The 25,560-nt window shown below is 46.4% G+C and overlaps 1 gene segment (V, D, J or C); it reads left to right on the top strand.

Annotated features, from left to right (window-relative positions):
- Positions 1 to 476: 476 nt before the first annotated feature.
- LOC115603291 lies at positions 477 to 24,084 on the top strand. The segment is given in 9 exon segments: positions 477 to 531; positions 621 to 923; positions 5,194 to 5,280; positions 13,478 to 13,771; positions 14,712 to 15,026; positions 15,985 to 16,308; positions 18,491 to 18,885; positions 22,664 to 22,762; positions 23,993 to 24,084. Coding segments are annotated over 9 exon segments (1,881 nt in total).
- The last annotated feature ends 1,476 nt before the right edge of the window (positions 24,085 to 25,560 follow it).

Genomic DNA, 25,560 nt, shown 5'->3' with positions numbered 1-25,560 from the left:
AATCAATTAATTCCACGTCGACATCACAATTAATCAATTAATTCCACGTCGGTATCACAATTAATTAATCTGCCATGAGTTCCACGTCGACATTGCTATTAATCAATTAATTCCACGTCGACATCGCAATTAATCAATTAATTCCACGTCGATATCACAATTAATTGCTTAATTAATTAATCTGCCATGAATTCCACGTCGATAACACGATTAATCAATTCATTCCATAACTGACACCACGATCATTAATTATTTATTAAATTAAACTTATTTCTAGGAAAAAAGCTATATAAATCAAATTTATTCCCTTAAAAACTAATAATTAATTAATAATCGATCCCCATTAATCATTTCCTCCCGGTCGCCTCCAAGGGGGCGGGACCTCCCGCCTTAATGCCCCCCATATGCAAATCCCCCCCCGCCCCATTGCCTTTATAACCCCCGAGGTTGCCCCATGGAGCCACCATCCCACCACCATGGGCATCCCAATGGCCTTCTCCACCCTCCTCCTCCTCCTCGCGGCCATCCCAGGTAGGACCTGGCCCCATCTTGGTGGGGTGAGGACCACGGCGGTGCCCGGGAACCCATTGACTCAATGGGGTCTTCTTCTCCATCCATAGGTCTCCGGGCGGCCGTGACGCTGGTGGAGACCGGAGGTGACCTCCAGAGCCCTGGTGGGTCCCTGACGCTCGTCTGCAAGGCCTCGGGCTTCACCCTCAGCAGCTACAACATGGGATGGGCGCGACAAGCACCAGGGCAGGGGCTCGAATGGGTCGCAAGCATTAACACTGGTGGTAGCACCTACTACGCGCCATCGGTGAAGGGTCGCTTCACCATCTCCAAGGACAACTCCCAGAGCACGGTCACGCTGCAGATGAGCAGCCTCACGACCGACGACACGGCCACCTACTACTGCGCGAAAGCTGCTCACGGTGACAGCAAGGCCATGAGGAAGGCGGGCAAGAAGGTGTCGTGGTGCTCCTCGCTTGTCCCATGGGATGGGGCTGAGGCGGTGGAGCTGGGCTTCCTCTCCGGATGTGGTTGAGCGGCTGGAGGATGTGGGGTTGTGGGGTTGAGGAGCGTGAAATCCTCCTTAGATGGTGGTGGAGACACTTGGTATGGAGCCTAAAGGCCATTCCGTGCGTGAGGAGGCTCTTGGAACGGAGCACAAGGACTTGAGGAGCACCAAAAGCCCCTTTAGATGGTGGATGAGACCCTCTGTATGAAGCCCAAGGCCTTGAGGAGCACCAAAAGCCCCTTTAGATGGTGGATGAGACCCTCTGTATGAAGCCCAAGGCCTTGAGGAGCACCAAAAGCCCCTTTAGATGATGGATGAGACCCTCTGTATGAAACCCAAGGCCTTGAGGAGCACCAAAAGCCCCTTTAGATGGTGGATGAGACCCTCTGTATGAAACCCAAGGCCTTGAGGAGCACCAAAAGCCCCTTTAGATGGAGGATGAGACCCTTTCTATGGAGTCCAAGCCCTTTATATGGTGCCCAAGACCCATTAGGTGGAGGATGAGACCCTTTGCATGGAGTCCAAGGCCTTAAGGAGCACCCAAACCTCCTTTAGGTGGTGGTTGAGACCCTTTGTATGGAGCCCCAAGGCCTTGAGGAGCACCAAAAGCCCCTTTAGATGGTGGATGAGACCCTTTGCATGGAGCCCAAGTGCTTTATATGGTGTCCAAGGGCCATTGGATGGAGGTTGAGACCCTTTGCATGGAGTCCAAGGCCTTGAGGAGCACCAAAAGCCTCTTTAGATGGAGGATGAGACCCTTTCTATGGAGTCCAAGCCCTTTATATGGTGCCCGAGACCCATTAGGTGGAGGATGAGACCCTTTGCATGGAGTCCAAGGCCTTAAGGAGCACCAAAACCCCCTTTAGATGGTGGTTGAGACCATTTGCATGGAGCCCCAAGGCCTTAAGGAGCACCAAAACCCCCTTTAGATGGTGGTGGAGACCCTTTGCATGGAGACCCAAGGCCTTGAGGAGCACCCAAACCCCTTTAGATGGTGGTTGAGACCATTTGCATGGAGACCCAAGGCCTTAAGGAGCACCAAAAGCCCCTTTAGATGGTGGCTGAGACCCTTTGCATGGAGACCCAAGGCCTTCAGGAGCACCAAAAGCCCCTTTAGATGGTGGCTGAGACCCTTTGCATGGAGACCCAAGGCCTTCAGGAGCACCAAAAGCCCCTTTAGATGGTGGATGAGACCCTTTCTATGGAGTCCAAGCCCTTTATATGGTGCCCAAGACCCATTCCATGGAGGGTAAGATCCTTTGTAGGGTGGCCAAAGGGTCTTCAACGAGAACAAGGCCTTGAGGAGCACCAAAACCCCCTTTAGATGGCCCACTTTGACCAAGTTTAGCTACTTTTGACCCTAATCAGGCCCAATTTTGCCCTATTTTGCCCATTCTGACCCAAGCTTGGATCTGGTTTAACCTTTTGGACCACTTTTGACCCAAACCTGGGCCTGTTTTGCCCCTTTTTGGCCACATTCCCCCCCAAATCTCATCCCATGTTTCCCTTCCCACCACTAGAATCCACAATTTATGGGATATTTTCCCATTTCTGCCCATTTTCCTCCAAATACCGACATTTTTTGGCCTTTTATGCCCATTTTCCACCTTTTATGCCCATTTTCCACCTTTTATGCCCATTTCCCACCTTTTATGGTCATTTCCCACCTTTTCTGACCATTTTCCCACCTTTTATGACCATTTTCCCACTTTTAATGCCCATATTCCTACCTTTTATGCCCATTTTCCACTTTTAATGGCCATTTTCCCACTTTTTATGCCCATTTCCTGCCTTTTATGCCCATTTCCCACCTTCTATGGTCATTTTCCACCTTTTCTGACCATTTTCCCACTTTTAATGCCCATATTCCCACCTTTTATGCCCATTTTCCACTTTTAATGGCCATTTTCCCACTTTTAATGCCCATTTCCTGCCTTTTATGCCCATTTCCCACCTTTTATGCCCATTTTCCACTTTTAATGGCCATTTTCCCACTTTTAATGCCCATTTCCTGCCTTTTATGCCCATTTCCCACTTTTTATGCCCATTTCCTGCCTTTTATGCCCATTTCCCACCTTTTATGGTCATTTTCCACCTTTTCTGACCATTTTCCCACTTTTAATGCCCATATTCCCACCTTTGATGCCCATTTTCCACTTTTAATGGCCATTTTCCCACTTTTTATGCCCATTTCCTGCCTTTTATGCCCAATTTCCCACCTTTTATGACCATTTTCCACTTTTTATGCCCATTTCCCCACTTTTTATGCCCATTTCCCACCTTTTATGACCATTTTCCCACCTTTTATGACCATTTTCCCACATTTTATGGCCATTTTCCCCCTTTTATAGCCATTTTCCCACCTTTTATGCCCATTTCCCACTTTTTGGGGGGATCTTTCCCTCTTTTTTGCCATTTTTCCCACAACTTTGGGCTCATTTTGCCTTTTTCAGCCCCTTTTTTCCTCAAGATTGGAATTCTTCTGCCCTCAACAACCATTTTTGCCCTAAATCCCAGCTATTCCCCCCTTTAGATGAAGTTCTACCCCATTTTGAGGCATCTTCTGCTCCTCAAGACGTGAACAGAGTCCTTTTTGACCTCAAATCAACCAGCCTTTTCCCCCCACCACCATTCCCACCCTCCATTTGGGAACGTTTCCCCCCTTATCCCTGCTTTAACCCCAATCCTAAGGGAATTTATCCCATTTAAGCCCATTCCCACCCTCAACATGTGTCTTCTCCTCCTTCCAGTTGCGTTTCACCTCAAGATACGGATGTTCTCCTCTTGATGCTGCCTTCTCCTGACGATCCATGGATGTTCTTCACCTCGTGGCCTCTTCTAACGGAGAAATAGGAACATCTTGACATGGGAGAGCTTCATTTTGACCAAAATAGGAGGAATTTGGGGCTTTAAAGCCCCGTTTTGCACCGATTTGGGGTTCTTTGAACCCTTTGGAGGTGTTTGATGAGGTGTAGGATGGATGAGCTCAACCCAACAGAGGATGGGGCTGGTCCGAAGGGGATATTGTCCCCTCCTGTATCACTGTGGGTGGTGGTAGTGGTGCTAGTGCTGGTTGGGGTGCTACTGCTTATCACGGTGGTGCAGACAGTGACAAGAACCCTGTGGTTCCTCTTCCTGACCACAAACCATTTGGGGCCCAAATTTGGGCATCTTCTCCCCTTTAGTGTCACTTCCAGAGCAAATCTGGGGTGGTTTTGCCCTATTTTGGCCTCTTTTCACCCAAATTAGGCTCCTCTTTGGGCTTTTGGGCCGCTTTTGACCCAGTTCTGGGTCCTCTTTAGCCCTTTCTGGCCACTTTAGACCCAAATCTGAGCCTATTTTGGCTAATTTTGGCCACTTTTGACCCAAACTTGGACCAATTTTGTCCCTTTTTGGCCACATTTACCTCAAATCTACACCTAAATTGGCCAATTTTGGCCACTTTGGACCCAAACCAGCCCAATTTTGCCCTGTTTTGGCCATTCTGACCCAAACCTGGGCCTGTTTTGTCCCTTTTTGGCCACTTTTGACCCGAACTTGGAGCCTCTTTGCCTCTTTTTGGCCATTTTGGACCCAATCTAACCCCATTTTTTGCCCTTTCTATCTAATTCCACACAAAATCCGTGTCTTTTTTGCCCTTTTTATCCACTTTTAACCCCCAAAATGTTGATGTTTCACTTCCACCCCCCTTTTTAACCCCAAATTGGCATTTTCTTGCTATTTGCATCCATTTCTCTCCCAATCTTTGGGTTATTTTCCCCATTTTGGCCAATTTTCCCTCAAATAGCCACTTGATTTTGCCTTTTTGCCCATTTCCCCCCAAACTTTGGCCTTTTTTCCCCCTTGATTTATGCCTCATGATCAAAAATACGACTTTTTGTCTTATTTTTATCAATTTTACCCCTAAACCAGTGAAATTTTTCTGTTTTGGGGCTGATTTTCCCTTTTCCCTCCATTTTTGGGAGGGGAACCATCTAAATCTTGGTTCTTTGGAGCCGGAGGAGGAAAACCCTCAAATTTACCTTGAAATTCTCACAATTTTGACCCAAATTTACAATTTTGGTGCTCGAAACGCACGAAATTTTGTCAGTTTATATCATTTTTCATGAAAAACGGCCCAAATTGGTTCAAATTCAGCTTTTAGCCCCAAAATTAGCCAGGGGAGGGGTTTTTGTACAGGAGGACGCTGGTTTCTTCTCACTGTGGTCTTCCTGGTGGTACTGATGCGTGGGGCAGCGGCACCATCGTCACCGTCTCCTCCGGTAAGTCCTCATCCCACCACCCCATTTTGACCAATTTTGACCATTTTCACCCCAAATTTCACCCGGGGGGGGGGAGGGTCTTGAGGGCGGGAGACCCCGTTTTGGTGGTTGGGGCCATCGAATGGCAGATTTAGGGCATTTTAGGGGGGGAAATGTCCATTTTGAGGTGATTTTATGGGCAAAAATGGGTCAAAAAGTCCATTTCGAGGGGGTTTTGTCGGGGAAATATTCGTTTTGAGGTGATTTAGCAGCCGATTTGGGCTGAAAATGTCCATTTTAGGGTGTTTTTAGAAGGGCAAATCAATCTGGAGGCGATTTAATGGCAGATTTAGGCAAAGAAAGTTGATTTTTAGAGTGTTTTTTAAGAGAAAAGGCAGTTTGGAGGTGTTGTAATGGTCAAAATTAGGCCCAAAAGTCCATTTTTAGGGTCTTTTTCATGGAAAATTGATCTGGAGGTGATTTAATGGCAGATTTAGGCTAAAAAATGTCATTTTTAGGGTGTTTTTTAGGAGAAAAATGAGTCTGGAGGTGATTTAACCGTCATAAATAGGTTAAAAAGTTCATTTTTAAGGTCTTTTTAGGGGAAAAAGTCAATCTGAGGTGATTTAATGGTCAAAAATAGGTCAAAAAGTCCATTTTTAGGGTCTTTTTCATGGAAAATTGATCCGGAAGTGATTTAATGGCAGATTTAGGCTAAAAAAATGTCATTTTTAAGGTCTTTTTAGGGGGGAAAAATCAATCTGAGGTGATTTAATGGTCAAAAATAGGTCAAAAAGTCCATTTTTAGGGTCTTTTTTAGGAGAAAAGTGTGTTTGGAGGTGACAATGGTCAAAAGTAGGCCAGAAAGTCCATTTTTGGGGGTTCTTTTTAGGGAGGAAACTCATCCAGAGATGATTTAATGGCAGATTTGGGCCAAAAAATGACAATTTTAGGGTCCTTTTTAGTGGGGAAAAATATAATTGAGGGCAATTTGTTGGCAAAAATGACCAAACCCCCAAATTTTGGTGTTTTGGGAGAAAAAAGATGAACTTTGGGGTCCAAAAGGCAGATTTTGGGGGTTTGTGCAGGAGATTGGGGGGTTTTGGGGTGGAAAATGCCATTTTTCACCAAGGAATGATGTTAAATTGGAAGGATTTGGAGTAAAGTAGAAATAGTGATTTTTGTTTCCCCTAAGTATAGTATTATGTATAAAAATGGACATTTTTATGTATTATCTATAAATTTTTAATCAGAAATGAGCCAATATCTCCATTTCTGAGCCATTTTGGGGGGTAAATTTGCTGTTTAAAGTCCCAATTTCTGGATTTTTATAGGTTTTTAGCCCCAATTTTCTTTAAAATGAAGGATTTGGGGCCATTATTGTGAATTATATCCCTATTTTCCTCTCTTTTCATCCAAATCTCCCCATTAATCTGATTATTAATGAATTATCCATCATTTTATTGCATTTATTGATGGATTCTAATCGACAATTGAGAGTTTTGGAGTAACGAAGTGAGTTTTTAAGGGGAATTCCTAAAATAAGGTGATTTTTTCCTCTAAAACCCCAATTCTTGCACAAAATTGGGGTGAAATTAAGTTATTTAAGGGGTTTTGGGGCAAATTTGGGGGATTTTGGGGCAGTTTGATGGGTTTAATGTTATTTTTAATGACAGAGAAATATTTAGGGAATATCTAAATATATATCTATAATATATATTTATAATATATAAAAATGTATATATTTAGATATAGATGAAATAGATTGAAATGGAGTGATAAAAATGGGATCAAAATTTAGGTCAGAAAAGGTAAAATCAGATTAAAATTGATAGAAAATCGGGTAGATAAAGAATATGGAGAAAAATAGAGAAAATGTTCATTAAAATAGGTGGAAAATAGGTTGAAAAATAGGTTGAAATCGATGAAAAGAGAAGAATAGATGAAAATAGATTAAAAATAAGAAGAAAACAGAGAAATGGGTGAAATAGATTGAAAATCAGGTAGAAAAGAGGTAAAATAGATTAAAAATTGAGGGAAAATAGGAAAATGGGAGAAATAGATTGTAAATTAGGTAGAAAAACATATAAAATAGGTTTAAAAGTGGATATTAAATAGATATTAAAACTAGATTAATATAGATATAAAACGGATATAAAATAGATATTAAAACTATTAAAAACTATTAAAAAGATTAAAATGGATGTAAAATTGATAGAAAATAGAAGAATTGATTAAAATAGATTAGAATATTTAGAAATCAGAATTAAAATCAATATAAAAGTGATATAAATTAGATTAAATTGAGGTAGAACAAAATCGACATAAAGCGGATGGGAAAGAGATAGAAAATAGGTAAAAATAGATTGAAAATAGACTAAAAATCGATGTAAAAGAGAAAATGGTTGAAATTTTGATAGAAAAATAGATAAACAATAGAAAATAGATAAAACTTTGATAGAAAAATAGGTAAAACTTAGGTTGAAATGGACAAAAAGGCTTGAAAATGGCTAAAAATTGGATAAAACGAGGTGAAAATTAGAAATATATTAACAACATCTATGACAAATGAACATGTTTTAATTTCAGGGCTTTAAATTCGAATTAAACTTCGAAACTGGGCTTTTTTTCCCCAAAATGATGAATTTTTGCACTTTGGGGCCTTTTAGAAGCCAAAAAGAAGGTGCAAAAATATAAAGAAATAAGATTTAAAGTTGTTTTTTTTGCCTTTAAAAAGGAGGTTTTGGACCTAAAATGGCTGATTCGGGCCCTGCAGGTGCAGCTTTGGGTTGTTTTTGGCCCAAAAGGCCCCAAAATTGCCTGGTTTCAGTTTCGAAAACAGCAAAAAATGAGAAGTGAGATTTGGGCAAATTCCTCTTTTTTTGGGGGGGTCTTTTGCATAAAGCCCTTGAAATGGCAGCAAATGGAGCGAAACGGCTGAAAAAACAGCAGCTGGGGGGTGAAAAACAGCCTTTTTTGGGGGGAAATCAGGTGGTTTTGGGGAAAACGGACCCTTTTTAAGCAGATTTCAGGAGAAAAACAACGTTTTGGGGTGAAATCAAGTGGTTTGGGGCAAATGCGTCTTTTAAGATCTCTTTTGATACCGATTTTGCCCTGTGTTATTAGATATTATTATCGCTAATATAATGATAGATAGGGAGGTAGGTAGATAGAAATATTAGATAGATAGATAGATAGATAGATAGAATAAGAAGGTATTATTAGACCTAATATCTGATTTATTAGAGCTAATAGATGTATTCCACTTTAATATAGGCAATATTTTCTATGGAAACTTACCTGTTATATCAAATTATGATCGATTTTTGATATCTAATATCTATTTCCTATCATTAATAGGGAGATTTTAAGATAGATCCACATCTTTAACAGATATTTCTCTTTAATATCCATTTATATCCGTTTCTATATTAATAAATAGACTATTAAATGGAATATTTATAGTATATATCTGACAGAATAGGTCTTCTATTAATGGATATTTTTATTATCTCGCTATAAAAAGTGATTTAATAGATGATCTCTATTAAATATTCGATTATAATCCATCAGAAGTATTATAGATAAGATATATTTAATAGATTCATGGATATCTATGATAATAATATCTATTTATATACGATTTATTGCATTTAATAGACATATTGACACCTATTTTATATCAATAGATGATTTATATTAATTAATAATTATCTATATTTAATATATTAATAACATATATTATCTATTATCTATTATCTATTATATATTATATACTACATATTATATTTTCTATATTATATTTTATATTTTATCCATTATATTATATATTATATATTATATATTAATTATATATTATATATTATATAATATATATTTTATATTATATATTATACCTACCTATTAATCTCGATATTAATCGATCTGAAATGGAATTGCTCATAAATAGAACACAAACATATGAACATAATATCGATTAATATTGATTAATACAGATTAATATCGACTAATATTAATCTCGATTAATATAATGTAGATTAATCCTTACATCTATGATCGATATTAATCTCCAGATTATCGATTAGTATCGATTTTTGGGGGCTGATATCTCTAATATCCGGCTATTAATATAGTAATGTTCTTGATTAATGGGTACTAATAGATTAATATAGCTGGAGATATATAGATGTATCGATTAATAGGTATTAATATATCAATATAGGTAGAGATATATAGATATATTAATAGATATTAATATATTAATATAGGTAGAGATTTAGAGATGTATCGATTATTAGTTATTAATATAGGTAGAGATATATAGATATATTGATTAATAGGTATTAATATATTAATATAGGTAGAGATTTAGAGATGTATCGATTATTAGTTATTAATATAGGTGGAGATATATAGATATATTGATTAATAGGTATTAATTATTAATATAGCTTATATATTGATTAATAGCAATTAATTTAGCTCTATTGATAGGAATACACCGATTTATAGCTATTATTAGTATTAATAGTGATGTATTAACGTATTAATACGAGGGGAGTCATGTCGATAGAGCAGGGTATATGGGGCTAATGGTGTGGTACTGGTCTATACTGGTCCATACTGGTCTGGGGCAGCTGGTGCTGGTCCCGTATGGGGTTACTGGTCTGGTACTGGGCCATACTGGTCCCACACTGGTCTATAGAGGCCAGTGCTGGTTTGGTACTGGGCTGTACTGGTCCAGTACAGGTCCATACTGGTCCCATATTGGTCTATACTGGTCCCATACTGGTCCCATACTGATCCCAGTACTGTAGAAGCAGCTATAGGGCAGCTGGGGGTGCCGGTACCGGTCCATACTGGTCCATACTGGTCCATACTGATCCCTGTACTGCAGAAGCAGCTATAGGGTGGCTGGGGGGTGCCAGTACTGGTCCATACTGGTCCATACTGGTCCCATATTGGTCCATACTGGTCCCGTACTGGTCCATACTGGTCCCATACTGATCCCAGTACTGTAGAAGCAGCTATAGGGCAGCTGGGGGGTGCCGGTACTGGTCCCATACTGGTCCATACTGGTCCATACTGGTCCCGTACTGGTCCCGTACTGGTCCCATACTGGTCCCATACTGGTCCCAGTACTGTAGAAGCAGCTATAGGGCAGCTGGGGGTGCCGGTACTGGTCCATACTGGTCCATACTGGTCCATACTGGTCCCAGTACTGTAGAAGCAGCTATAGGGCAGCTGGGGGGTTCCGGTACTGGTCCCATACTGGTCCATACTGGTCTCATATTGGTCTATACTGGTCCATACTGGTCCCATACTGATCCCAGTACTGCAGAAGCAGCTATAGGGCAGCTGGGGGGTGCCGGTACTGGTCCCATACTGGTCCATACTGGTCTATACTGGTCCATACTGGTCCCATACTGGTCCCGTACTGGTCCCATACTGGTCCCATACTGGTCCCAGTACTGCAGAAGCAGCTATAGGGCAGCTGGGGGTGCCGGTACTGGTCCCATACTGGTCCATACTGGTCTATACTGGTCCATACTGGTCCCATACTGGTCCCGTACTGGTCCCATACTGGTCCCATACTGGTCCCAGTACTGCAGAAGCAGCTATAGGGCAGCTGGGGGTGCCGGTACTGGTCCCATACTGGTCCATACTGGTCCATACTCGTCCATACTGGTCCCAGTACTGTAGAAGCAGCTATAGGGCAGCTGGGGGGTGCCGGTACCGGTCCCATACTGGTCCATACTGGTCCCATACTGCTCCATACTGGTCCATACTGGTCCCGTACTGGTCCCAGTACTGCAGAAGCAGCTATAGGGCAGCTGGGGGTGCCAGTACTGGTCCCATACTGGTCCATACTGGTCCATACTGGTCCCATACTGGTCCCATACTGATCCCAGTACTGCAGAAGCAGCCATAGGGCAGCTGGGGGGTGCCAGTACTGGTCCATACTGGTCCATACTCGTCCCATACTGGTCCCATACTGGTCCATACTGGTCCATACTGGTCCATACTGGTCCCAGTACTGTAGAAGCAGCTATAGGGCAGCTGGGGGGTGCCGGTACCGGTCCCATACTGGTCCATACTGGTCCCATACTGGTCCCAGTACTGCAGAAGCAGCTATAGGGCAGCTGGGGGGTGCCGGTACTGGTCCATACTGGTTCCATACTGGTCCCATATTGGTCTATACTGGTCCCATACTGGTCCCATACTGGTCCCAGTACTGCAGAAGCAGCTATAGGGCAGCTGGGGGGTGCCGGTGCTGGTCCAGTACAGGTCTATACTGGTCCCACAGTGGTCTATACTGGTCCCATACTGGTTCCAGTACTGCAGAAGCAGCTATAGGGCAGCTGGGGGATGCCAGTACTGGTCCCATACTGGTCCATACTGGTCCCATATTGATCTATGCTGGTCCCATACTGATCCCATTACTGCAGAAGCAGCTATAGGGCAGCTGGGGGTGCCGGTACCGGTCCATGCTGGTCCCATACTGGTCCCATACTGGTCCCATAGTGGTCTATACTGGTCCATACTGGTCCATACTGGTCCCAGTACTGCAGAAGCAGCTATAGGGTGGCTGCGGGGTGCTGGTACTGGTCCCATACTGGTCCCATACTGGTTCCATACTGGTCCCATACTGATCCCAGTACTGCAGAAGCAGCTATAGGGCAGCTGGGGAGTGCCGGTACTGGTCCCATACTGGTCCATACTGGTCCATACTGGTCCCATATTGGTCTATACTGGTCCCATGCTGGTCCCATACTCGTCCCAGTACTGCAGAAGCAGCTATAGGGCAGCTGGGGGGTGCTGGTACTGGTCCCATACTGGTCCATACTGGTCTATACTGGTCCATACTGGTCCCATACTGGTCCCGTACTGGTCCCATACTGGTCCCATACTGGTCCCAGTACTGCAGAAGCAGCTATAGGGCAGCTGGGGGGTGCCGGTACTGGTCCATACTGGTCCCATATTGGTCCGTACAGGTCCCATACTGGTCCTATACTGGTATGCACCGAATTTGGGGGGGGGGTTTGACCCCAAATCAGTGGGGTTTGCCCCAAAATCCGTGGTTTTCCCCCCCAAAATGGTGGGGTTTCCCCAAAACCGTTGTGTTTTGTCCCAAACCCCCATTTCCCACCCCAATCCCCCCCATTTCTTGCCCCAAACCCCCATTTCTCCCCCCAAACCCCCATTCCCCCCCAAACCCCCCATTTCTTGCCCCAATCCCCCCCATTTCCCCCCCAAACCTCCCATTTCTTGCCCCAAACCTCCATTTTTCCCCCCCAAAACAATGTTTTTCTCCCAAACCCCCATTTCCCCCCCCAAACCCCCCATTTCTTGCCCCAAACCTCCATTTTTTCCCCCCAAAACAATGTTTTTCTCCCAAACCCCCCATTTTCCCCCCCCAACCTCCCCATTTCCCCCCCCAAAATGATGCTTTTCCCCAAAAATCCATGTTTTTCACCTCAAAATGCTGTTTCTCAACCCAAACCCCCATTCCCCCCCAACCCCCCATTTTCCCCCCCCAAACCCCCCATTTTGCCCCCCCAATCTCCCCCATTTCTTGCCCCAAACTCCCCATTTCTTGCCCCAAACCCCCCATCTCTGGCCCAAAACCCTCATTTTTCCACCCCAAAACGACGTTTTTCCCCCCCAAACCCCCATTTCTTGCCCCAAACTCCCCATTTCCCGTCCCAAACCCCCATTTCCCCCCCAAACCTCCCATTTCTTGCCCCAAACCTCCATTTTTCCCCCCCCAAAACAATGTTTTTCTCCCAAACCCCCATTTCCCCCCCCAAACCCCCATTTCTTGCCCCAAACCTCCATTTTTTCCCCCAAAAACAATTTTTTTCCCAAACCCCCATTTCTTGCCCCAAACCTCCATTTTTTCCCCCAAAAACAATTTTTTTCCCAAACCCCCATTTCTTGCCCCAAACCTCCATTTTTTCCCCCAAAAACAATTTTTTTTTTCCCAAACCCCCATTTCTTGCCCCAAACCTCCATTTTTTTCCCCCAAAACAATGTTTTTCTCCCAAACCCCCCATTTCTTGCCCCAAACCCCATTTTTTCCACCCAAAACCCTCGTTTTCCCCCAAACCCCCAATTTCCCCCCCAAACCCCCTATTTCCCCCCCCAAACCCCCCATTTCCCCCCCCAAACCCCCCATTTCTCGCCCCAAACCCCCCATTTCCCCCTTATCCCGCAGGTTCCCGCGTCCCCCCCGTCCTGTTCCCGTTGTCTCCGTGCGGCTCCTCCTCCAGCTCCGGCTTCTACTCGGTGGCCTGCTTGGCCGTGGGCTTCCTGCGCCCCGGGCCCCCCTTCTCCTGGAGCGACCGCCTGAACCGCAGCCTGCCCCACAGCGCGCCCCACGGCGCCCGCACCTACCCCGGCGCGGCGCGGGCGGCCGCCAGCCACCTCCTGCTGCCCCCCGAGGAAGGGAAGAGCCTGCAGCCCTTCTACTGCAGGGTCAAGGACATCGTGGTGGCCCTGGAGAACCCCGGTGGGTGACGGATGGGGGCGCAAAGGGGGGGGTTTGTGGGGGGGGGGTGGGGGGGGGGGGGGAGGGGGGGTTCTGTTGGTTTTGGGTTGACTGGTGCCTTCTTCCTGCTGCATCTTGGTCCTTTTCCATCCTTGTCCTTCATCTTTCTGCTTCCTGGTCCTTCTTCCTTCTCCATCCTGGTCCTTCTTCCTTCTCCATCCTGGTCCTTTTCCATCCTTGTCCTTCATCTTTCTCCTTGCTGGTCCTTCTTCCTTCTCCATCTTGGTCCTTCATCCTTCTTCCTTCTCCATCCTGGTCCTTCATCATTCTCCTTCTCCATCCTTGTCCTTCTTCCTTCTCCATCCTGGTCCTTCATCATTCTCCTTCTCCATCCTTGTCCTTCTTCCTTCTCCATCCTGGTCCTTCATCCTGCTTCCTTGTCCATCCTGGTCCTTCCTCCTTGTCCATCCTGGTCCTTCCTCCTTCTCCATCCTTGTTCTTCTTCCTTCTCCATCCTGGTCCTTCATCCTTCTCCTTCCTTGTCCTTCATCATTCTCCTTCTCCATCCTTGTCCTTCATCCTTCTTCCTTATCCATCTTGGTCCTTCATCCTTCTCCATCCTTGTCCTTCACCCTTCTCCATCCTTCATCCTTCTTCCTTCTCCATCCTTGTCCTTCACCCTTCTTCCTTCTCCATCCTTCATTCTTCTTCCTTCTCCATCCTTCATCCTTCTTCCTTCTCCATCCTGGTCCTTCATCTTGGTCCTTCTCCATCCTGGTCCTTCTCCATCCTGGTCCTTCATTCTTCTTCCTTCTCCATCCTTGTCCTTTATCCTTCTCCATCCTTGTCCTCCACCCTTCTTCTCCATCCATCTTTCCCCTTCACCCTCATCCTTCTCCAGCTCCACCCCTCCTGCTCCACCCTTGTCCTTCATCCTTCTCCCTTCTCCTTCACCCCACAGGTTCCAGCCGCCCGGCTCCCCCCGTGCTCCCCACGCTCACCCTGTACGCCCCATCCCGGGAGGAATTCCAAGGTCCTTACCGCAACGCCACCATCTTGTGCCACGTCCAAGGTCCTCCCAATCCTCCCATCCAATGGCTCAAGAACGGCCTCGACCTCCAAGACGCTGCCATCACCGAGACCTTGGCCAAAGGGGGCCTCTCTGTCACCAACAGCCGCCTGGTGGTCACCGAAGCGGAGTGGAACTCGGGGGCCATCTACACGTGTCAAGTGGACGGGGAGATGAGGAACATCAGCAAAGCTCAGGAATGTAACTGTAAGTCCATGGTGGGGACGTGGCTTTGGGGGGCAACCAGCCTGAAGGCGTCTCGGTGGCGTTGGGGTTCAGGTATGGAGGAGGTGGGTTGGAGAAGACCTTCAGGTCTGAGAAGATGCCACCATCCAGCACTTCCATAGGTCCATCGTGGAAGGCCAGGTAGATGCCACCAACCATATTGGCCATAGGAGAAGCTCCATATTGTCCATAGAAGGTCTATATTGTCCATAGAAGGTCTACATTGTCCATAGGAGAAGCTCCATATAGTCCATAGAAGGTCCATATAGTCCATAGAAGGTCCATATTGTCCATAAGAGAAGCTCCATATAGTCCATAGAAGGTCCATATTGTCCATAGAAGGTCCATATTGCCCATAGGAGAAGCTCCATATAGTCCATAGAAGGTCCATATAGTCCATAGAAGGTCCATATTGTCCATAGAAGGTCCATACTGCCCACAGGAGAAGCTCCATGTTGCCCACAGGAGAAGCTCCATGTTGTCTGTAGGAGAAGCTCCATATGGTCCATAGGAGAAGGTCCATACTGGCCATAAGAGAAGCTCCATATAGTCCATAGAAGGTCCATATTGTCCATAGTGTGTCCTTTGGTGGCCATAGATTGGAGACCAAGAGGTCCCCTTATCCCTCTATGGGGCGGTGGCCATGGTCAATGGCTCCATCTCCCTATGGAAACCATAGTGTGGGGTCTCTGTGGGGTGGTGGCCATGGTCAATGGCTCCATCTCCCTATGGAAACCATAGTGTGGGGTCTCTGTGGGGTGGTGGCCATGGTCAATGGCTCCATCTCCCTATGGAAACCATAGTGTGGGGTCTCTATGGGGCGGTGGCCATGGTCAACATGGCTTGATGGCTCCATCTCCCTATGGAAACCATAGTGTGAGGTCTCTATGGGGCAGTGGCCATGGTCAACATGACTTGATGGCTCCATCTCCTTCTCCAGACGAGTCCCTCAGTGAAGACATCACGGTGAAGGTCACCCCCCCGCTCTTCATGGACATCTTCAAGGAGAAGGCGGCCAAGCTGACGTGCCGAGTGCTCAACGTGGCCAACGTCCACGGCTTGGACATCTCCTGGTGGAAGGACGACGGCACCGAGCTGCCCACCAACAGGTCCCCTCACGTCCTCGAGGCCAACGGGCTCTTCAGCGTGGTGGCCGTGGCCAACGTCTGCACCACGGACTGGGACAAGGGGGACACGTTCACCTGCAGGGTCACCCACCCCGACATGCTCTTCCCTGCCCAGGCCACCCTGCAGAAGGCAACCGGTGAGTGGCCACCGGGGATACTGGGTTGGGCTGGATTGGACTGGTTTAGGGTGGTCTAGGCTGGTTTAGGGTGGTCTACGCTGGTCTATGGTGGTCGAGACTGGTCTGTGGTGGTCTAGACTGGTCTATGAGTGGTTTGGAGGTGGTTTGGGACTGGTTTATAGTGGTTTAGACTGGTTTATAGTTGTTTATAGTGGTTTAGACTGGTTTATAGTGGTTTATAGTGGGTTTATAGTGGTTTATAGTGGGTTTATAGTGCTTTATAGTGGTTTATAGTGGGTTTATAGTGGTTTATAGTGGGTTTATAGTGGTTTAGACTGGTCTGTAGTGGGTTTATAGTGGTTTAGACTGGTTTATAGTGGTTTATGGTGGGTTATAGTGGGTTTATAGTGGTTTATAGTGGTTTATAGTGGTTTATAGTGGGTTTATAGTGGGTTTATAGTGGTTTATAATGGTTTATAGTGGGTTTATAGTGGGTTTATAGTGGGTTTATAGTGGGTTTATAGTGGTTTATAATGGTTCATAGTGGGTTTATAGTGGGTTTATAGTGGGTTTATAGTGGGTTTATAGTGGTTTAGACTGTTTTATAGTGGTTATAGTGGGTTTATAGTGGTTTAGACTGGTCTGTAGTGGGTTTATAGTGGTTTATAGTGGGTTATAGTGGTTTAGACTGGCCTCTAGTGGTGCTGTGAGAGGTTTGGGACTGGTTTATAGTGGGTTGTAGTGGTTTATAGTGGGTTTATAGTGGGTTTATAGTGGTTTATAGTGGGTTTATAGTGGTTTATAGTGGTTTATAGTGGGTTTAGAGTGGTTTAGACTGGTTTATAGTGGTTTATAGTGGTTTATAGTGGTTTAGACTGGCCTCTAGTGGTGCTGTGTGAGGTTTGGAGCTGATTTGGGACTGGTTTATAGTGGGTTGTAGTGGTTTATAGTGGGTTATAGCGGGTTTATAGTGGTTTATAGTGAGTTTATAGTGGGTTTATAGTGGGTTTATAGTGGTTTATAGTGGGTTTATAGTGGTTTATAGTGGGTTTATAGTGGTTTATAGTGGGTTTATAGTGGTTTATAGTGGTTTATAGTGGGTTTATAGTGGTTTATAGTGGGTTTATAGTGGTTTAGACTGGTCTAGACTGGTCTTGACTGGTGCTGGGAGTGATTTGGAGCTGGTTTAGGACTGGTTTATAGTGGGTTGTAGTGGTTTAGACTGGTTTATAGTGGTTTATAGTGGGTTTATAGTGGTTTATAGTGGTTTAGGCTGGTTTAGACTGGTTTATAGTGGTTTATAGTGGGTTTATAGTGGTTTATAGTGGTTTATAGTGGGTTTATAGTGGTTTATAGTGGTTTATAGTGGGTTTATAGTGGTTTATAGTGGGTTTATAGTGGGTTTTTAGTGGTTTAGACTGGCCTCTAGTGGTGCTGGGAGGGGTTTGGAGCTGGTTTGGGACTGGTTTATAGTGGGTTGTAGTGGTTTAGACTGGTTTATAGTGGTTTATAGTGGGTTTATAGTGGTTTAGACTGGTTTATAGTGGTTTATAGTGGGTTTATAGCAGTTTAGACTGGTCTAGACTGGTCTAGACTGGTGCTGGGAGTGATTTGGAGCTGGTTTGGGACTGGTTTATAGTGGGTTGTAGTGGTTTAGATTGGTTTATAGTGGTTTATAGTGGGTTTATAGTGGTTTAGACTGGTTTATAGTGGGTTTATAGTGGTTTAGACTGGTTTATAGTGGTTTATAGTGGGTTATAGTGGTTTATAGTGGGTTTATAGTGGTTTATAGTGGGTTTATAGTGGTTTATAGTGGGTTTATAGTGGTTTAGACTGGTCTAGACTGGTGCTGGGAGTGGTTTGTAGTGGTTCATGATGGTTTATAATGGTTTATAATAGTTAATAGTGGTTTAGACTGGTTTAGACCAGTTTGGGACTAGTTTAGACCGGTTTATAGTGGTCTATACCGGTTTAGACTTGTCTGGGAGTGGTTTAGACTGGGAAAATGACCCAATTCCAGCATTTCCTTTGGAAAATCGAGGCAAAATGACCCAATCCCGCCGTTTCTTTGGGAAAACTCGATGGTAATGGATCCAATTCCACTCCTCCTGTTGCAAAACCGAAGGAAACGGATCCAATCCCCCCATTTCCCTCGGAAAACCATGGAAAACTGACCCGTTCCCCCCTATTCCTTTCTCAGTCAGCGGCGCCAAAGCTCCCTCCGTCTTCGTCTTCCCACCTCCATCGGAGCAGCTTTCCATGCAGGAATCAGCCACCATCACGTGCCTGGCGAAGGGCTTCAACCCTCCGGATCTCTTCATCCAATGGCTCCGCAATGGGGATCCCATTCCCGCCTCCGACTACGTGACGTTGCCGCCGGCGGCCGAATCCCACCTCGTCGCTTCCAAGTCCCATCTTCCCGCTTCCAAATCCCGTCTTCCCGCTTCCTACTTCACCTACAGCGCCTTGACGGTCCCCGGAGAGGATTGGTCCAGCGGGAATGTCTTCACGTGCCTGGTGGGACATGAGAAGATCCCAATGCAAGTGGTGCAGAGATCCGTGGATAAAGCCTCGGGTAAACCCACCGCCGTCAACGTATCCCTGGTCCTCTCGGATGTTGCCAGCTCCTGCTATTGAATTCCCTAGGGAATTCCGCATCTCTCTCCCCCCCCCCCCCCGCATCCCCAAACGCGGATAGGATATAAAGGGGAAGGGGGGGGAAATGGGAAGAGGGGGTAAAAAAGGCCCCGAAACTGAGCAATAAAACGGTGTTTTGATGGAATGATGAGAGCCAAGGGATGGGGGAGTGGGGGTGCGGCGTTCCCGGTGGGATTCCGAGGGGAGATGGGGGGGAAATGGGGGGTTTTGGGGTGAGAAAGGCAGGTTTGGGGGTGGGAAATGGGGGGTTTGGGGTGGAAAAGGCAGGTTTTGGGGTGGAAATGGGGATTTTGGGGTGGAAATGGGGATTTTGGGGTGGGAAATGGGGGTTTTGGGGTGGAAATGGGGGTTTTTGGGGTGGGAAAGGCAGATTTGGGGATGGAAATGGGGTTTTTGGGGTAGGAAAGGCAGGTTTGGGGGTGGAAATGGGGGTTTTGGAGTGGGAAATGGAGGTTTTGGGGTGGAAATGGGGTTTTTGGGGTGGGAAATGGGGATTTTGAGTGGAAATGGGGGTTTTTGGGGTGGGAAAGGCAGGTTTGGGGGTGGAAATGGGGGTTTTGGAGTGGGAAATGGGAATGGGGGTTTTTGGGGTGGAAAAGGCAGGTTTGGGGGTTGAAATGGGGGGTTTGGAGTGGGAAATGGGGATTTTGGGGTGGAAATGGGGTTTTTGGAGTGGGAAATGGGGGTTTTGGGGTGGAAATGGGGGTTTTGGAGTGGAAATGGGGGTTTTGGGGTGGAAAAGGTAGGTTTGGGGGTGGAAATGGGGTGATTGGGGTGGGAAATGGGGGGTTTGGGGTGGAAATGGGGGGGGTTGGGGTGGAAAAGGCAGGTTTGGGGGTGGAAAAGGCAGTTTTGGGGGTGGAAATGGGGTGTTTGGGGTGGAAATGGGGGGTTTTGGGGTTTAAAAGGCAGTTTTGGGGGTTGAAATGGGGTGTTTGGGGTGGGAAATGGGGGTTTTGGGGTGGAAATGGGGTTTTTGGAGTGGGAAATGGGGGTTTTGGGGTGGAAAAGGCAGTTTTGGGGGTGGAAATGAGGGTTTTGGGGTGGAAATGGGGGGGTTTGGGGTGGGAAATGGGGGGGGTTGGGGTGGAAAAGGCAGTTATGGGAGTTGAAATGCGGTGTTTGGGGTGGGAAATGCAGGTTTTGGGGTGGAAAAGGCAGTTTTGGGGTGGGAAATGGGGGTTTTGTGGTGGAAAAGGCAGTTTTGGGGATGGAAATGAGGGTTTTGGGGTGGAAATGGGGGGATTTGGGGTGGAAAAGGCAGTTTTGGGGGTTGAAATGGGGTGTTTGGGGTGGGAAATGGGGTTTTGGGGTGGAAATGGGGGTTTTGGAGTGGGAAAGGCAGGTTTGGGGGTGGAAATGGGGGTTTTGGAGTGGGAAATGGGGGTTTTGGGTAGAAATGGGGGGGTTTGGGGTGGAAAAGGCAGGTTTGGGGGTTGAAATGGGGTGTTTTGGGTGGGAAATGCAGGTTTTGGGGTGGAAATGGGGGTTTTGGAGTGGGAAATGGGGGTTTTGTGGTGGAAAAGGAAGTTTTGGGGGTGGATTTGGGGGTTTTGGGGTGGGAAATGGGGGAATTGGGGTGGAAAAGGGTTTTTTTTGGGGTGGAAGAGAGCAGTTTTGGGATGGAAAAGGCATTTTTGGGGCTCTAAATGGGGTTTTAGGGGTGGGAAAGGGGGTTTTGGGGCGGGAAAGGCGATTTGGGGGCTATAAAAGGGAGTTTAAGGGTGGAAAAGGGGGTTTTGGGAATGCAAATGGGGGTTTTGGGGTGGAAAAGGGTTTTTTTGGGGTGGAAAAGGGGGTTTAGAGGTGGAAATGGGGGAGTTTGGGGTGGAAAAGGGGAGTTGGGGGTCGAAAAGGGGGTTTGGATGAAAAAGGGGGGTTTTGGGGTGGAAAAGGGGGTTTTAGGGGTGGAAAAGGGGGTTTTTGGGAATGGAAATTAAGGTTTTGGGGTGGAAAAGGGGGTTTTGGGGGGTGTAAAAGGCGTTTTGGGGATGGAAAAGGGGTTTTGGGGATGCAAAAGGGGTTTTAGGGATGGAAAACGGGGGGTGTGTGGTGGAAATGAGGGTGTAGGGGTGGAAATGGGGGGTTTGGGGTGGAAATGGGGGTTTGGGTGGAAAAGGGGGCTTTTGGGTGGGAAAAGGGGGATTTGGGATGGAAAAAGGCTAGAAAAGGTGGTTTTGGGGTGGAAAAGGGTTTTTTTTGGGGATGGAAATAAGGGTTTATGGGTGGAAAAGGGGATTTTGGGGTGGAAAAGGGGGTTTGGGGTGGAAAAAGGGGTTTTAGGGGTGGAAATGGGGGATTTTGGGGTGCAAAAGGGGTTTTGGGGTGGAAAAAGGGGGTTTTGGGGTAGAAAAGCAGGTTTTGGGGTTGAAAAGGGGGTGTTAGGAGTGGAAATGGGGATTTGGGGACGGAAAAGGGGGATTTGGAATGCAAATAGGGTGGAAAAGGGGATGGGAAAGGGTTTTGGGGTGGAAAAGGGGGCTTGGGGGCCATAAAAGGGGTTTTAGGGGTGGAAAAGGGGGTTTTGGGGTGGAAAAGGGGTTTCTGGGGTGGAAAAGTCGTTTTAGGGGCTATAAAAGGGGGTTTAGGGATGGAAAAGGGCTATAAAAGGCGGTTTTGGGGTGGAAAATGGGGTTTGGGGGCTATAAAATGGGGGTTTGGGGTGGAAAAGGCGTTTTCGGGGCTATAATAGGGGTTTTGGGGGAGGAAAAGGGGGTTTGGGGCTATAAAAGGGGCTTTAGGGGTGGAAAAGGCATTTAGGGGAGTGTAAAAGGGGGGTTTTGGGGTGGAAAAGGGGGATTTAGGGTCGAAAAGGGGGTTTTAGGGATAGATAATGGGGGTTTGGGGGTGGAAAAGGGGGTTTTGGGGTTGAAAATGGGGGGTTTGAGATCCAAAATGGGGTTTGGGGTGGAAAAGGGGGTTTTTGGGGTGGAAAAAGTGGTTTTAGGGGTATATTTTGGGGTATAAACCCCACATTTTGGGCTCCAGCCACATATTTGGGGGTATAACCCCCATATTTTGGTGTCTTAACTCTGTGTTTTGGGCTCCAACCCCATATTTTGGCCTATAACCCCCGTATTTCAGTGTCCAAACCCATGTTTTGGGGCATAACCCCCATATTTTCATGTATTACTCCATATTTTGGACTATAAACCCTGTATTTTGGGATATAACCACCATATTTTGGGCTATAAACCCTGTATTTTGGGGTATAACCACCATATTTTGGGCTCCAAACCCATATTTTGGGCTATAAACCCCATATTTTGGGCTCCAAACCCATATTTTGGTGCATAACCCCCATAATTCGGGGTCCAAACCCCATATTTTGGGCTACAACCCCCATATTTTGATGTCCAAACCCATATTTTGGTGCATAACCCCCATATTTTGGTGTGTAACCCCCATACTTTGGGCTCCAAACCCATATTTTGGGCTATGAACCCCATATTTTGGGCTACAACCCCCATATTTTGATGTCCAAACCTGAAATTTGGTATATAACCCCCATATTTTGGGGTATAACCCCCATATTTTGGTGTATAACCCCCATATTTTGGGCTCCGAACGCCGTATTTCGGGCTCCCTCCCCATTGCCCCACCCCTTACACCCCAAACCCCCCACTGTTAACCCCATCCCTAGCCAAAACCCCCCTAATTCACCCCAAAAATCCTCTTTTCTCCCCCCATAGAGCTCCCCGATGGGCTGCTGGAGGAGGAGGAAGATCTAGAGAACCTCTGGGCCACCGCCTCGACCTTCATCGTCCTCTTCATCCTCAGCCTCTTCTACAGCGCCACCGTCACCTTGATCAAGGTGGGCCCAAAACCCCCCTTTTCCACCCCATTTTGCCATGTATCTGTTGGTTTTCCCACCAATCCCACCAAAACCGCCCATTTTTCCAACCATTCTCCCCCAAACCCCTGATTTTCCCCAGATTTCATCAAAAAATCCCCGGTTTTCCCCAAATTTCCTAAAAAAACCCCTTATGTTTACCCTAATTTCATCAAAAATCCCAATTTTTACCCAATTCTTGCCCCAAATTCCGTGGTTTTACCTCAGTTCTTGCAAAAAATACCTGGTTTTACCCTAATTTCCTCTAAAGATCCCTTCCCCCCCCAATTCTTCTCAAAAATCCCTGTTTTTACCCTAATTCTTGCCCCAAATTCCTGATTTTACCCTAATTCTTGCCAAAATCCTTATTTTTCCCTTAATTTCCTCTAAAAATCCATATTTTTACCCTAATTCTTGCCAAAATTTCCTACATTTACCCTAATTCTTTCCCCAAATCCCTGGTTTTCACTTAATACTTGCCCAGAATTCCTGTTTCCGCCCTAATATTTGCCAAAATCACTCTTTTTCCCTTAATTTCCTCAAAAAAACCCTATTTTTCCCACAATTCTTGCCAAAAAACCCTATTTTTCCCCAATTCTTGCCAAAATTCCCTGGTTTTCCCATCATTCTTGTCCAAAATCACTATTTTTCTACAATTCTTGCCCCAAATCCCTATTTTCCCATATTTCTTGCAATAAATCCATAGTATTCCCTGATTCTTGCCAAAGTTCCCTATTTCTACCCAATTCTTGCCTCAAACTCCCTATTTTTCCCCCTATATCCTTGCCACCCCCCCTGGTTTTCCCTATTTCTGCCCCAAATCCCTCTTTTTCCCCATATCCTTGCAAGGAATCACTATTTATTCCCAGCAATCTCACCAAAATCCCTGTTTTCCCCCATATCCTTACAAGGAATCCTGATTTTTCCCTTTATCCTTACGAAATATCCCCATTTCCCCCCCAATCCTTGCTAAACCCCCCATTTCCCCCCTATTTTCCCCAAAACCCCTCTTTTCCTCCCCTTCCTTCCCAGAAAATCCCTATTTGCCCTCCATGTATCCCTGAAATCCCTGATTTTCCCCCCAATTTTCCCTAAAATCCCTATTATTTCCCCAATATTTCCCTTAAAATCCCTATTATTTCCCACAAATTTCCCCCAAAATCACCATTGGTCCCAAATAACTAAAGAATTCCCATTTCCCCCCCTTCCCAGGTGAAATGACCCCATTCCCGATGGAATTCCACCTTCTCATCCCCTCCAACGCTGGATATCAATGGAATTCTCTGGGATTCCTGTCCTTTCCCTCCCTGTTGTAAATATTCTTCTCCTAAGAAATAAATTTTTCCATGTTTTCCCCCTTTTCCATGTGTTTTCCAATGGGATTCCTGCTCCTAGGACCGGTTTTGGGATGGTTCCAATGGGATTCCTGCTCCTAGGACCAGTTTTGGGATGGTTCCAATGGGATTCCTGCTCCTAGGACCAGTTTTATGGGGTTTCCAATGGGATTCCTGCTCCTAGGACCAGTTTTAGGGGTATTCCAATGGGATTCCTGCTCCTAGGACCAGTTTTGGGATGGTTCCAATGGGATTCCTGCTCCTAGGACCAGTTTTATGGGGTTTCCAATGGGATTCCTGCTCCTAGGACCAGTTTTAGGGGTATTCCAGTGGGATTCCTGCTCCTAGGACCAGTTTTGGGATGGTTCCAATGGGATTCCTGCCCCTAGGACCAGTTTTAGGGGTATTCCAATGGGATTCCTGCTCCTAGGACCAGTTTTGGTGGCCCTATGGGGCTCTATGTGGCCCTATGGGGCTTTATGGGGTTGCCCAGGACCATATGGGGTCACTTGGCCTCAGGTTGGGTTGGATTGACCACCATTGGGTTGTCCACCATTGGATTGACCACCATTGGATTGACAACCATTGGGTTGGATTGGGATGGGTTGTCCACCACTGGGTTGAGTTGTCCACCATTGGGTTGTGTTGACCACTATTGGGTTGAGTTGTCCACCATTGGCTTGGGTTGTCCACCATTGGGTTGGGTTGACCACCACTGGGTTGTGTTGACCACCATTGGGTTGAGCTGTCCACCATTGGCTTGGGTTGTCCACCATTGGGTTGTGTTGACCACCACTGGGTTGTGTTGCCCACCATTGGGTTGTGTTGTCCACCATTGGCTTGGGTTGTCCACCATTGGGTTGTGTTGACCACCACTGGGTTGTGTTGTCCACCATTGGGTTGTGTTGACCACCACTGGGTTGTGTTGACCACCATTGGGTTGTGTTGTCCACCATTGGGTTGTGTTGACCACCATTGGGTTGTGTTGACCACCATTGGGTTGTGTTGACCACCATTGGGTTGTGTTGACCACCATTGGGTTGTGTTGACCACCATTGGGTTGTGTTGCCCACCATTGGCTTGGGTTGGGTTCTCCACCCCCTTTGAAGGCTCCTCCATTGGGTTTCCCCTTCTTGGTGCTGACTCAGAAGGAGAACCCCAACGTGCGTCAATGGGGCCCATCTGGTTCCTCTTCCCCCCATCCAGATGTTCACGGTGGTGGGAACGGCGCCTCCTTGAGCCCAAAATGACTCAAACCCGCCCAAAATGACCCGAAACCGAGAAGAAAGAGGAGAAATGAAACGTTGGGTGATGATAAACACCATCTGGAGGGGGTTTGGGGGCCAGAAACGTGGGATTTGGGGCTTCTACTGCACGTCCACACCATGGGGTGAAGGTTGGGGGGGAAACGGGCGTTTATGGGTGTTTGAGAGGAGTTTTGGGGTG

This window comes from Strigops habroptila, unplaced genomic scaffold, assembly GCF_004027225.2.
Source record: "Strigops habroptila isolate Jane unplaced genomic scaffold, bStrHab1.2.pri NW_022045629.1_ctg1, whole genome shotgun sequence".
Classification (NCBI taxonomy): Eukaryota; Metazoa; Chordata; class Aves; order Psittaciformes; family Psittacidae; genus Strigops; species Strigops habroptila.
Note: the sequence above shows the minus strand (reverse complement) of the source record. Positions and strands in the feature narration are given on the sequence as shown.